This window comes from Microtus oregoni, unplaced genomic scaffold (assembly GCF_018167655.1).
Source record: "Microtus oregoni isolate MIOR12 unplaced genomic scaffold, Mior012 000003F_ref0000135, whole genome shotgun sequence".
In the NCBI taxonomy this organism is placed as follows: domain Eukaryota; kingdom Metazoa; phylum Chordata; class Mammalia; order Rodentia; family Cricetidae; genus Microtus; species Microtus oregoni.
The window spans coordinates 18,621,093-18,635,438 of NW_024543062.1; the positions used below are offsets into that span (position 1 = coordinate 18,621,093).

A 14,346-nucleotide genomic window follows, 5' to 3' on the forward strand; every position below is an offset into this window, starting at 1 on the left:
TGGGACCCATTCCTTCCATCAGATAACCTCATCCAATCTTGATAGGTGCCTAGTCTCACTGTAACTTGATATACCATGAATGGCTAAATGACTAATATCCATGGGATGCCCAAGTGCATCTGTGGAGGAGGAGTGGATGGTAGGGGGGGACTGGGCAGAGATGAGGGAGGGAAACTCTGGATGGGATATAAAGACAAAAAATATTTAAAAAATGACAATTTTGTTTTTCAACTGCTGCATTTTAAGCTGGAAGAAATATATGTTCATTACCCATATTTCCAGAACATGGATGGCCGAGCTATATGATGAGTTCCAGACCACTGTGAGCTAAGAGACCTTGTCTCAAAACAACAACAACAAAAATAACTTTAAATGGTGAATGTGGAGAACATACAATGACACATATGCACGGGAATGGCTTCATGAAACCTGGCAGTTTGCACGCTAACCAGAAAATACTAATTAAAAATGTCTTTTAGGGCTGGAGAGCTGGCTCAGGGGTTAAGAACATTGCCCACTCTTCCAAGGGTTCTGAGTTCAATTCCCAGCAACCACATGGTGGCTCACAACCATCTGTAATGGGGTCTGGTGCCCTCTTCTGGCCATCAGGCATACACACAGACAGAATATTGTATACATAATAAATAAATAAATATTTTAAATAAAAAAATAAAAATGTCTTTTACAGTAAGAAAAGTCCGTTAGAGCCCGTTAGAAGTCCATGGATGGGAACGTCAGAGAAAGGCAGGAAGATGAATGCGGAGTCCGTTAGATGTTCATGGATGGGGAAGATTAGGGGAGGGGTGAGCTAAGTGTTTAAAAGAGATGGTTTTATGCCAGGCGGTGGTGACACATGCCTTTAATCCCAGCACCCAGGGAAGCAGGGGCAGGTGCATCTCTGTGAGTTCAGGGCCAGCCTGGTCTACAGAGTGAGTTCCAGGACAGTCAGGACTACACAGAGAAACCCAGAAAGATGGGTTGTTGTGGCTCAGTTCTGAATCCCAGCATTTGGAAGGCTAAGGCAGGAAGACCACATGGAGTTTATGATCAGCCTGAATGGTATAGTATGAAACTCTAGAGAGAGCACAGGGACCTGGAGAGATGGCTCAGCACTTACAAACACTTGCAGACGACCAGAGTTTACTTCCCAGCACTCACAATCATCTCTTGTTAAAGATTTTGTGATCTCTAGGAAAAGACCATGGACTCAATCCAGTTATAATTAAAAGGTTCATTAATTAGCTGCTAACAGGATGAACAAACTGAGCCAGATTTGAGATTGCCATGTAGGAGGGGCATGGGGAAGGCCTTTTCCCCCCAAGACAGGGTTATTCTTTTTTTAATGTAAGTGTGTGTGTGTGTGTGTGTGTATTTGATTTTTATTGAGCTCTACATTTTTCTCTGCTCCCCTCCTGCCTCTCCCCTCCCCTTCAACCCTCTCCCAAGGTCCCCATGCTCCCAATTTATTCAGAAGATCGTGTCTTTTTCTACTACCCATGTAGATTAGATCTACATAAGACAGGGTTTTTCTCTGTAGCTTTGGAGCCTGTCCTGGAACTAGCTCTTGTAGACCAGGCTGGCCTCAAACTCACAGAGATCCGCCTGCCTCTGCCTCCCAAGTGCTGGGATTAAAGGCGTGCGCCACCACCGCCTGACTGAGGAAGGACTTTTAAAAGAGGAAAATCACATGAAAATGTTCAATATCTGTGTAGGCAAGTAAAAACTGTTGTGGTCTGCCAAGTTAAGAAGTTAAGGAAAGCCGGGCGGTGGTAGCGTACGCCTTTAATCCCAGCACTTGGGAGGCAGAGGCAGGCGGATCTCTGTGAGTTCGAGACCAGCCTGGTCTACAAGAGCTAGTTCCAGGACAGGCTTCAAAACCACAGAGAAACCCTGTCTCGAAAAACCAAAAAAAAAAAAAAAAAAAAAAAGAAGAAGTTAAGGAAATTCAATACAATATTTGGGAGCCTTTAACCCCAGCACTCGGGAGGCAGGCAGATCTCTGAGTTCAAGGCCAGCCTGGTCTACAAGAGCTAGTTTCAGGACAGGCACCAAAGCTACAAAGAGAAACTCTGTCTCAAAAAACAAAAACAAACAATATTTGGGTATCTGTGTAATAAAAAAAGCAGTTAGTCATATCATAACTAGGTAGTCAGGGATGTACATTTTTGGGTGGGGTCACTGAGTCAGGGTTACTGGGAACTTATCTTCCAGGGACTGGAATCAGCAACAAATGGCTGGTGGGTACCAGTGAATGGGTGGGCACTAGATGGATACCTAGCATAAAATGGAGCTTCTTTAGCCATAACACTATAACTCCAGTGCCAGTGGATTCTATGCCTTCTCTGGCCTCCTCAGTTACTGCATGCAAGTGATGCCCAGACCATATGTGTAGGCAAACACCTATACACATAGAGTAGAAACAAGTAAATCTCTAGACAAACAGGGTTGGGGCATTGAGATAACCCAGTGAGTAAAGCGGTAACTGCCAATTCAGCCCCACCCGTGTAAGGGTGGGAGGAGAGAGTGGGCTCCACAAGGTTGATATTACCTCCTCGTGCATGTCATCACACACACACAGCCCACAGCTCCACCCCCAGTAATAAATGAATAATAGGTTTTTAAAAAGGGAGGAAGTCTGGGTATGGAAACTGTCTCTAATCTCAGCACTCAGCTGGCAGACACAGGAAGACCTCTTTGCATTTAAGGCCAGTTTGGTCTACAAAGCCAGTTTCAGGCAGCCAGAGCTATACAGTCAGACTGTCTTTAAAAAGGGAAGAAAGGGCTGGAGAGAAGGCTCGATGATTAAGTGTACTGCCTGTTCTTCCAGAGAACCAGAGTTCGATTCCCAGCTCACAACTGTCTGTAAATCCAGTTCCAGGGGATCTGACATCTTCACACCAATGCACATAAAATAAAGTAAATCATAAAAAAAAAAGAAAAACTACTCTTTGAAAAAAATAAGGGGAGTGGGCATTGGTGGCGCACGCCTTTAATCCCAGCACTCAGGAGGCAGAGGCAGGCAGATCTCTGTAAGATCGAGGCCAGCCTGGTCTACAGAGCTAGCTCCAGGACAGCCAAGACTACTGAAAAGGCAAAAATAAGTAACTAAATAAAGGTATTTTTAATACAGACTTATGTATGATGTGGGGATCCCAAAGAGTGTGGAAAAGGGCTCCCTTCCATTTTTTGTGATGGTGGAACAGAACTGGGGTGGGGTTTGAAGTTACTGTCTTCACAGGGTTGTTAGGAAACCTCAATGAGACAGCTGACTGGCTCCTGAGGGCTCCTGTCAGGATTGCCATCTCTAAGAGCTAAGCCAAGCCCACAGCGATACAGGAGACAGGCACCTTTACTGTAAACAATGTGAGATCCTCCGATGATGTATCTGGGAAGGAATGAGGCTATGCCCACGGTCATGAACGTTCACGACTAGTACCTGTCTGTGAAGGCAATCTAAACTCTGCAGAAGCAGCTTTTACAAAAAACATTAGCTGTACTAGATTTCATTTCTTTTCTTTTATTGGCCAAGATCAGACCTCAGCTTGTAAAGCAAAGGGAGAGAGAGAAACACTTCTGGTTTATGAACAAAGGTAGAAAGGCTGGACTCTGGATCTCAGCTCACACAGGGCCCAGGCACCATGGTCTGCTCTGAAGCTCAGACCTCAGCGCTGAGCTCTGAGAATTATTTGCTTTGAGTTTTATTTGGTTGGTTTGGATTTTTAAGACGAGGGTTTCTTTGTGTAACCCTAATTGTCCTGGAACTTGCATCAAACTCAGAGATCTGCCTGCCTCTGCCTCCTGAATACTGGAGTTAAAGGCTCTCGCCATCACATCTGGGCTTGATTTTGTTTTTAAGACAGGATCTTGCAGGAAAATGGATGGAACTAGAAAACATTATTTTGAGTGAGGTAACCCAGACACAGAAATACAATTATCACATGTACTCACTCATAGGTGGTTTTTAAACATAAAGCAAAGATAACCAGCCTACAAACCACAATCCAGAGAATTTAGACAACAATATGGACACTAAGAGAGACTTACATAGATATAATCTACATGGGAAGTAGAAAGTATAAAAAGACAAGATCTCCTGAGTAAATTGGGAGCATGGGGACCTTGGGGGAGGATTAAACGGGGAGGGGAGAGGCAGGGAGGGGAGCAGAGAAAAATGTACAGCTCAATAAATATCAGTAAAAAAAATGTATAAAAAAAAAACAACAACAACGAAAAAAAAAAAAACCAATGACATATTTAAGACCTGGGGGGGAGGGTGTGTGTGGCCAATATCAGAGGCAGGCAGATCTGTCTGAGTTCGAATTCAGCAAGGTCTATATAGTTCCAGAACAGCCAGGACCACATAGTGAGACTTGGTCTCAAAAACCCAAATCAAAACTAAGTAATTCTCTAAATTTTCCAAAATTAGAAACGTGTAGAGAGCACGGAGTTGACATGGTGGGCCATGGCTGGCTCCCGTGTGAGTGAGGCCAAGTCCAGCCTCTCTGCCCTTGTTCATAAACAGGAAGCAGAACACAACACCCTGTTTTTCTCTGTCTCTTCGCTTTACAAGCTGAGGCCTGCCCTTGGTAACCTTGTCTGGTTATACAACGCGTGACAAAACAGACTTCTGGCTCCACACTTCCTTTTGGGGAGAAAAACACCAGCTGACCCTTGTGCTTCCTCCCGTCCCTTAGAACGGAGCCCAGTGACACACCAGGTGTGACCTTCAGACCAGGTAAACCCGGCGGAGGACACGTAGGCAGCTGTCACCCGGCCCCACCCCCATCAGGAAGTTGGGGGCCTAGCCCTTCTCAGCTCACCACGCGTAGGTTGTCCTCAGCCAATCGGTCCCTGTTGCTGGGGCCCTTTCTCGGTCCCCATTGGTGCCAGCTTTGAAGCAATCATCCCTGGTAGCCTGCAAAGAACGGATCTGTGTGCGGAACGAACTGCGAAAGTAATCTAGTGAGTCAGGAGACTTCCAGCACGTTCGAGCACTTCCCCATTCTAGGTCAGGAGGTTTGGGATTTAGGGCTGTGACTTGACACCGAAGTCCCGAGGCCAAGTAGGACATGAAGACGTTGGAGTCCCTTTCAGAATAATGGACCAGCGACTGTGATAATCTCCCCCCAGTTCTCTGTACCGGACATCTGGGGACGCAGGATTCCGTGTGGGTGGCAGTTGCTGTCACTGTGATTTGTCACAGAGTGTCTCTGGTCTCTGTGACTGGGACTAGTATTATCCACCCTTTACCCTGAGGATTGTGAGAGTTTGGCTGGATGGCTCGCTCCTGACTAGGAAGCTGCTGTGTTGGGAAGCCGCAGCCAGCTCTGAGGGGAGGCCGTTTCCTTCCAGCCTGCTTGCCTTGTGCCCTTGAGAAGCAGGTCACCTCTGTTTGTTGTAGGAACACAGTGCTGATGGGTTATTAAAAAACAAAATGACAATTTAAATGGGAAATTAAGAGGGGGAGTCGGTAGAGGTGCCCAGGAAGGAGCTGCAGGAAGGAAATGGGGAAGGTATGATAAAAATATATTGTATGTATGTATGAACTTCTCAAGGATTATTTAAAATATATATTTAAAGACGGGAGACTGGAACTGGGCTTGGCGGCACACGCCGCCTTTAATTCCAGCATTTGGGAGGCCGAGACAGGCAGATCTCTGTGAGTTGAGGCTAGCCTGGTCTACAGAGCGAGTTCCAAGACAGCCAGGGCTGCACAGAGAAACTTTGTCTCAAACAAAACAAAACAAAATGGAAAAAATGGGAGGCTGGGTTTGCAAGTAAAGGTGCTTACAAGCCTGCTGATAACATGAGTTTACTCTCTGGGACCCACGGGGAGAGGGAAATAACCAACTTGACTGTTTTGAGTTGTTTTCTGACCTACACACACAATACACCACAGACACACCACACAGACACACACACACCACACAGACACACACACCAAATACATACGCACACACACACACAGACACCACACAGACACACACACAACACACACATATATCACACAAACACACACCACACAACAACACACACATATACATACCACACACATCACACACACACACACATTTTAAAAATCCATGTGTCGCCGGGCAGTGGTGGCGCACGCCTTTAATCCCAGCACTCGGGAGGCAGAGACAGGCGGATCTCTGTGAGTTCGAGACCAGCCTGGTCTACAAGAGCTAGTTCCAGGACAGGCTCCAAAGCCACAGAGAAACCCTGTCTTGAAAAACCAAAAAAAAAAAAAAAAAAAAAATCCATGTGTCACCGGGCAGTGGCAGCTCACCCCTTTGACCCAACTTAACTCCTTTAAGTTGTCCTCTGAAAGAGGCAGGTGGATCTCTGGGTTCCAGGCCACCCTGATCTACAAAGCCAGTTCCAGGACAGTCAGAGGTACACAGAGAAACCCTGTTTCAAACAAAACAAAGCAATAATAAAATGTTTTTTTTTTTAAATATTTATTTATTTATTTATTATGTATACAATATTCTGTCTGTGTGTATGCCTGCAGACCAGCAGAGGGCACCAGACCCCATTACAGATGGTTGTGAGCCACCATGTGGTTGCTGGGAATTGAACTCAGGACCTTTGGAAGAGCAGGCAATGCTCTTAACCTCTGAGCCATCTCTCCAGCCCCCGCAATAATAAAATGTTAAAAAAAAATCTGCATGTTGCCAGGTGATGGTGGCACACTCCTTTAATCCCAGCACTCAGGAGGCAGAGGCAGGCAGATCTCTGTGAGTTTAAGGCCGGCTGCTTCTGTCTCCTAGACTACAGAGTGAGTTCCAGGACTGGCTCCATAGCTACTGAGAAACCCTGTCTTGAAAAACAAAACAAAACAAAACAAAACCAAACCATGTGTCCACTTCCAGAGAACTTGACCTGACAAAAATTAGCATATATAATTATAACAATGGGTTTCACTATATTTTCATTCCTGTAATGTAATGTAAACATTTTGATGTTTGTTGGAAATAAAATAATAATCTATTTCTTACACATTTACCCCCATATTCTCTTCCTTCTCCCAAGACCCTCTGACCATTCTTCCCTTTTCAAGCTAACCCTTGGCCAGGTCTAGTCCTCAAGCCTTTTTCCTCCTCTTCTTCCCCCACCCCTGAAACCAAGGCTGTTTGGCTCTGAACCTTCTAGACTGGAAAGTGCTGACACCACCAAGCTGATGACTCAGCCAACAAACAGGAATCACAAGGCTGAAGCAAAGCACAGCCAAATATAGCCTGGTGGCTCTGAAGGCCAGCGTCACTTTAGATCCAGCCTCACGGTGTTGTCCCCTGCCAAACTTCTGTCTGAAATCTAGAAAGAATTGACCTGCACAGAAATCTGTCTCAGAAACCACCGGGGTGTCCCAAACCCAGAGAATGACATTTTAATTTCTCAGTGGCATATGACTTCATTCATGGAAATCACAGAAATTAAAACCTTTCATCTTGACTTTTTATGAATTCCTAAGCCAGGAAACCAGACATGCCTGAAATCTGTGAAATCTAACCTGGTGGTTAGTAGAGGCAGGAGGATCCCTGCAAGTTAGAGCCCCACCTGGTCTACAGCGTGAGCCCAGGGCAGCCAGGGCTATGTATGGAGACCCTGTCTCCAAAAAAAGTAAAAAATTGCTGGGATTAAAGACATTCCCAGCAAAGGAAAGGTTTATTTTATTTTTAATAACATATGTATATGTGTGTGTGTGTGTGTGTGTGTGTGTGTGTGTGTGTGTGTGTCTGTACGACGTATGCCACATGCGTTGTCAGTTCCCCCAGGGACATTTGACTCCCTGAAGCAGTAATCACAGGCCATCATGAACTGACTGACTTGGGTACTGGGAACTGAACTCAGGTCCTCTGAAAGTTATACCTCTTCTTATTGCTGAGCCATCTCTCTGGAGACCCCAGGGATTCTTTTGTTTGTTTGTTTTTGTTTTACTTTTGTGGTTTTTCAAGACAGGGTTTCTGTGTAATAGTCCTGGCTGACCTGGAGCTCACTTTGTGGACTGACAGGCCTCAAACACTGGGATTGAAGGCGTGCTCCATCACGTTCCGCAAACATGTACAAATCTTAAGGACTTTACATCTTATTTAATGAATTAAGGGACTGGGGGATGGATGTAGCCTAATGGAAAATGACTGAAGATTTTTCCCAGCACTCAGAGGCAGAGGCAGGTGGATCTCTGTGAGTTCGAGGCCAGCCTGGTCTACAGAGCCAGTTCCAGGACAGGCTCCAGAGATACACAGAGAAACCCTGTCTCTGAAAACAAAACAAAAACCTGGGGCTTAGGTTTGGTGGCACACACCTTGATCCCAGCAGAAGAATCTCGGTAAATTTGAGGTCAACCTGGTCTCAAATAAAAAAAGCTAAATAAAATAGCTTGTTCCAGGAAAGCCAGAGCTACACAGTGAGATCCTGTCTCAACAACAAAAATAAAATAAAAAGTCTAGGACCTCAATGGTGGGTGAAAATTTGATGTTTCCTTAATGACAATCACACAGAACCTTCCCGAATCCAAGGACACAGTAGGCATCAACAGACTCAAGAACATTCGGGAAAGATCTAATTCTGTTGGTCTAATGCCAAGTTTTCAAGAGCTGTGTGGATTTTTTTGCCTTTAAGGAATTGAGATTAATTTTCCAAAATCGGGGAGAGGCTTCCCATTTTATAATTCCTCCACCACCCCCAGCCCCACCCCCCACCCCCGTCCCCGTCGATCCTGAGGAGCCATCAAACATTTATTAAAAAAGCTTTCTCTCGTTCCCCTTGTTTTGAGATTTGCACAGTCATCCACCCTGTCACTGTGCCAAAGAGGTGAGGGCTGGGCTCAGGGACCGCCGAGCTGAGGAGACGAGGTCTCCAAAGGGACCCCAGTGTGACAGGAGGCAAAACCCTGGGTCCCTAGAACGCACTGCTGCCACACGGACCCCCAGACGGGGTCAGCTGGTGGGGCCCTTGGCCTCGAAGCTGCACTGCGCATGCGCCGAGCTCCGCTCCTGCGGAGCTGATCCGAGCCGGGTTCTGGCGCCGACCACGTCGTGATTTGACGCGTCACACACGCTGATCCCTCCGCGGTGCCTCACGAGGTCGCAGCCCTTCCCCGCCACCCAAAGCCCCCACTCTCTGGGCTCCACACACGAACACGCCATGAAGTGACCTTGATGGTTCTAGTCAGCCCCTTCCGCTGCAGAGACAAGAACAGCCTTGGAAAGTAGTCCCTAACCGCATTTCCGCGGAGGGATCGCGGGAGGGCGGGGCTTCCGATGATTACATAAAGCTTCGCCGGGCTGGTCGCGGCTAGTTCCGTCGAGACCTCAAGTTCCGTCGGTACGTCTCTAGGAGTATCGCTGCCGCCAGCGCTGGTGAGGAGAGGGCCGCCACGCCGGCGGGGCTGAGAGGCGGGGAGGGGGGAAGGGCGGCCCGCGGCCTGGACGTTCCGTTTGCGTGGCCCGCGAGGAGGGCGGCTGTCCCGAGGCGGAGGACCCCGCGGCAAGATGGCGCCCAGGTGGAAGGCAGCGGGGAAAGACGCGCGGCCCTGAGGCCCTGGCCGAGGTTGGAGGAAGCAGGCCCGCGAGCCCGCTGCCGCCGGTTAAGCCGGGAACTTGCAGCCACCCTTTTGTTTGCTTATTTATTTTTTGCTATTTTTTTTTGGCGGGTTGCGGGCCGCAATGATGTGAGAGCCCTGGGAGATTGTCGGCCGAGGTCGGTCGGTTTTGCTTCCGTTGCTAAAGGCGGAAGTGCGACTGAGACGTGGGGGACAGGAGGGTGTCGGTAGGTGGCGGCTCAGCCTGGCCTAGGGCACCCGTGACGTCGCGGTCACTATGGGCTCATAATGGGTGGTGAGGCCATTTGCCCTGACTATACCTTTCCCTCACTTGCAAGACAGGGTTTGGGCCTCGGGTAGCGTCTTCAGAGTGAACAGGAACCGGAAAAGTGAGCCTCGGATTGAGTTTCGTTTCTTGTCTGGTGTTGTTTTAGGAGACTCGATGCATAGCCAAGGCCGGGGCGGCCTTAAACTGTCAGATTCCGGCCTCTGCCACCCACGCGATAGGATGCAAGGCCTGAGTGGCCACCCCAGCCCCCATTACAGTCTCTGGTTCCTGCATTTTCATTCGTGCTGTTTACTTGGAACTATTTGGGTTACTGACTTGTGGGTCTTTCTGGTTTTCTTACTGTTTTTGTCCATGTCGTGTTTTCTGACCCACATTTGTTCTTTTTTGGGGAGTAGCAGGGTTGAGACAATAGGGTCTCACTATCCCTGGCCTCCCAACTAATTCGAGATCTGTGTGCCCCAAGTCTCCTCATTGATAAGAATGAAGGTGTGCGCTGACTCGGATGTTTATTTTATTTTTATTTAAAGGAAGTCGGTCTCTAAACGTCTGTATAGGTCAGACTGGATCTGCTTCATGCCTGTTTGGGGTAGAGACACCCAGTTGACCCCAGGTGTGAGTGTGGAACAGGCTTTCCTTCAAGTTATGCAAATAGTTAGGAAATGACTTTCAGCTTGAGGTATTGCAGGTTCCACCCACCAAATTAGTAACCTAGACAGAGCTTACTATACCTAGATGTCTGTCTTTTTGGTTTAATGTTTTTTCCAGACAGGGTTACTCTAGCCCTGGATAATCTGGAAGACCAGGCTGACCTTGAACTCAAAAGTCACTGCCTTTGCCTCCCAAAAGCTTAGATAAATATGGTTTTACAACAGGATTTGTGTAACTAGAATTTGGCTATGTGACCTAAACTGGAATGCATTTCACATATACCCAACTGTTAATGCCAGGCCACTAACATTGGTATCATTTCTGGCCTGTTTATTTTTTTGACAGACAATGCAGATCTTTGTGAAGACCCTGACAGGCAAGACCATCACCCTGGAGGTCGAGCCCAGTGACACCATCGAGAATGTCAAGGCAAAGATCCAGGACAAGGAGGGCATCCCCCCTGACCAGCAGAGGCTGATCTTTGCAGGCAAACAGCTGGAAGATGGCCGCACCCTGTCCGACTACAACATCCAGAAAGAGTCCACCCTGCACCTGGTCCTGCGCCTCAGAGGTGGGATGCAGATCTTTGTGAAGACCCTGACAGGCAAGACCATCACCCTGGAGGTCGAGCCCAGTGACACCATCGAGAATGTCAAGGCAAAGATCCAGGACAAGGAGGGCATCCCCCCTGACCAGCAGAGGCTGATCTTTGCAGGCAAACAGCTGGAAGATGGCCGCACCCTGTCCGACTACAACATCCAGAAAGAGTCCACCCTGCACCTGGTCCTGCGCCTCAGAGGTGGGATGCAGATCTTTGTGAAGACCCTGACAGGCAAGACCATCACCCTGGAGGTCGAGCCCAGTGACACCATCGAGAATGTCAAGGCAAAGATCCAGGACAAGGAGGGCATCCCCCCTGACCAGCAGAGGCTGATCTTTGCAGGCAAACAGCTGGAAGATGGCCGCACCCTGTCCGACTACAACATCCAGAAAGAGTCCACCCTGCACCTGGTCCTGCGCCTCAGGGGTGGGATGCAGATCTTTGTGAAGACCCTGACTGGCAAGACCATCACCCTGGAGGTCGAGCCCAGTGACACCATCGAGAATGTCAAGGCAAAGATCCAGGACAAGGAGGGCATCCCCCCTGACCAGCAGAGGCTGATCTTTGCAGGCAAACAGCTGGAAGATGGCCGCACCCTGTCCGACTACAACATCCAGAAAGAGTCCACCCTGCACCTGGTCCTGCGCCTCAGGGGTGGGATGCAGATCTTTGTGAAGACCCTGACAGGCAAGACCATCACCCTGGAGGTCGAGCCCAGTGACACCATCGAGAATGTCAAGGCAAAGATCCAGGACAAGGAGGGCATTCCCCCTGACCAGCAGAGGCTGATCTTTGCAGGCAAACAGCTGGAAGATGGCCGCACCCTGTCCGACTACAACATCCAGAAAGAGTCCACCCTGCACCTGGTCCTGCGCCTCAGGGGTGGGATGCAGATCTTTGTGAAGACCCTGACTGGCAAGACCATCACCCTGGAGGTCGAGCCCAGTGACACCATCGAGAATGTCAAGGCAAAGATCCAGGACAAGGAGGGCATCCCCCCTGACCAGCAGAGGCTGATCTTTGCAGGCAAACAGCTGGAAGATGGCCGCACCCTGTCCGACTACAACATCCAGAAAGAGTCCACCCTGCACCTGGTCCTGCGCCTCAGAGGTGGGATGCAGATCTTTGTGAAGACCCTGACAGGCAAGACCATCACCCTGGAGGTCGAGCCCAGTGACACCATCGAGAATGTCAAGGCAAAGATCCAGGACAAGGAGGGCATCCCCCCTGACCAGCAGAGGCTGATCTTTGCAGGCAAACAGCTGGAAGATGGCCGCACCCTGTCCGACTACAACATCCAGAAAGAGTCCACCCTGCACCTGGTCCTGCGCCTCAGGGGTGGGATGCAGATCTTTGTGAAGACCCTGACAGGCAAGACCATCACCCTGGAGGTCGAGCCCAGTGACACCATCGAGAATGTCAAGGCAAAGATCCAGGACAAGGAGGGCATCCCCCCTGACCAGCAGAGGCTGATCTTTGCAGGCAAACAGCTGGAAGATGGCCGCACCCTGTCCGACTACAACATCCAGAAAGAGTCCACCCTGCACCTGGTCCTGCGCCTCAGAGGTGGGATGCAGATCTTTGTGAAGACCCTGACAGGCAAGACCATCACCCTGGAGGTCGAGCCCAGTGACACCATCGAGAATGTCAAGGCAAAGATCCAGGACAAGGAGGGCATCCCCCCTGACCAGCAGAGGCTGATCTTTGCAGGCAAACAGCTGGAAGATGGCCGCACCCTGTCCGACTACAACATCCAGAAAGAGTCCACCCTGCACCTGGTCCTGCGCCTCAGGGGTGGGATGCAGATCTTTGTGAAGACCCTGACTGGCAAGACCATCACCCTGGAGGTCGAGCCCAGTGACACCATCGAGAATGTCAAGGCAAAGATCCAGGACAAGGAGGGCATCCCCCCTGACCAGCAGAGGCTGATCTTTGCAGGCAAACAGCTGGAAGATGGCCGCACCCTGTCCGACTACAACATCCAGAAAGAGTCCACCCTGCACCTGGTCCTGCGCCTCAGAGGTGGGATGCAGATCTTTGTGAAGACCCTGACAGGCAAGACCATCACCCTGGAGGTCGAGCCCAGTGACACCATCGAGAATGTCAAGGCAAAGATCCAGGACAAGGAGGGCATCCCCCCTGACCAGCAGAGGCTGATCTTTGCAGGCAAACAGCTGGAAGATGGCCGCACCCTGTCCGACTACAACATCCAGAAAGAGTCCACCCTGCACCTGGTCCTGCGCCTCAGGGGTGGGATGCAGATCTTTGTGAAGACCCTGACTGGCAAGACCATCACCCTGGAGGTCGAGCCCAGTGACACCATCGAGAATGTCAAGGCAAAGATCCAGGACAAGGAGGGCATCCCCCCTGACCAGCAGAGGCTGATCTTTGCAGGCAAACAGCTGGAAGATGGCCGCACCCTGTCCGACTACAACATCCAGAAAGAGTCCACCCTGCACCTGGTCCTGCGCCTCAGGGGTGGGATGCAGATCTTTGTGAAGACCCTGACAGGCAAGACCATCACCCTGGAGGTCGAGCCCAGTGACACCATCGAGAATGTCAAGGCAAAGATCCAGGACAAGGAGGGCATCCCCCCTGACCAGCAGAGGCTGATCTTTGCAGGCAAACAGCTGGAAGATGGCCGCACCCTGTCCGACTACAACATCCAGAAAGAGTCCACTCTGCACCTGGTCCTGCGCCTCAGAGGTGGGATGCAGATCTTTGTGAAGACCCTGACAGGCAAGACCATCACCCTGGAGGTCGAGCCCAGTGACACCACTAAGAAAGTCAAACAGGAAGATGGACGCACCTTTCTCAGCACACTATCTAGAAAGAGCACTCCTTGTGCTTGTTCTTGGGCTTGAGGGGAGATGTCTTAGTATCCCCCATCTTTTAAGCTGTTAACCAGTTTCATTGCACTTTGAATAAAGTTCTTGCATTCCCAAAGGTCTGATCTTGTTTTTGCTTTTATTTGTTGGAACCTGATGTTGAATTGTGCAGATTATTAAGTTTGTAAAATTTCAAACTTGGGAGTTAAGTGGCTCAGTTAAGCCCACTGGCTCCTTTTCCAGAGAACCAAGGTTCGGTGTCCAGCATCAACAGTGCAGCTCATCTGTAACTCCAGTTCTAGGGCCTCCAATAGCCTCTTTGGGGCTCTTGCAGCAGGCAGGCAAAACTGTATGGGGATACAGTTTTTGCTCTTTTTAACTTTAAAAACAAACTTGCTGTCACATGCCATTAATTCCAGCAGAGGTAGACAGA

The 14,346-nt window shown here is 49.3% G+C and overlaps 1 protein-coding gene across 1 annotated transcript; it reads left to right on the plus strand.

The window, feature by feature from the left end:
- The first annotated feature begins 9,219 nt into the window (after positions 1 to 9,219).
- Ubc (ubiquitin C) lies at positions 9,220 to 14,031 on the plus strand. Its single transcript, XM_041648104.1, has 2 exons — positions 9,220 to 9,365; positions 10,830 to 14,031. The coding sequence occupies exon 2, from the start codon at positions 10,833 to 10,835 to the stop codon at positions 13,947 to 13,949; it is 3,117 nt and encodes a 1,038-aa protein (XP_041504038.1). The 5' UTR covers positions 9,220 to 9,365; positions 10,830 to 10,832; the 3' UTR covers positions 13,950 to 14,031.
- The last annotated feature ends 315 nt before the right edge of the window (positions 14,032 to 14,346 follow it).

What these genes read in the sequence shown, in the direction of transcription:
- Ubc (XM_041648104.1), top strand. Translation starts at nt 10,833, where the DNA reads ATGCAGATCTTTGTGAAGACCCTGACAGGCAAGACCATCACCCTGGAG.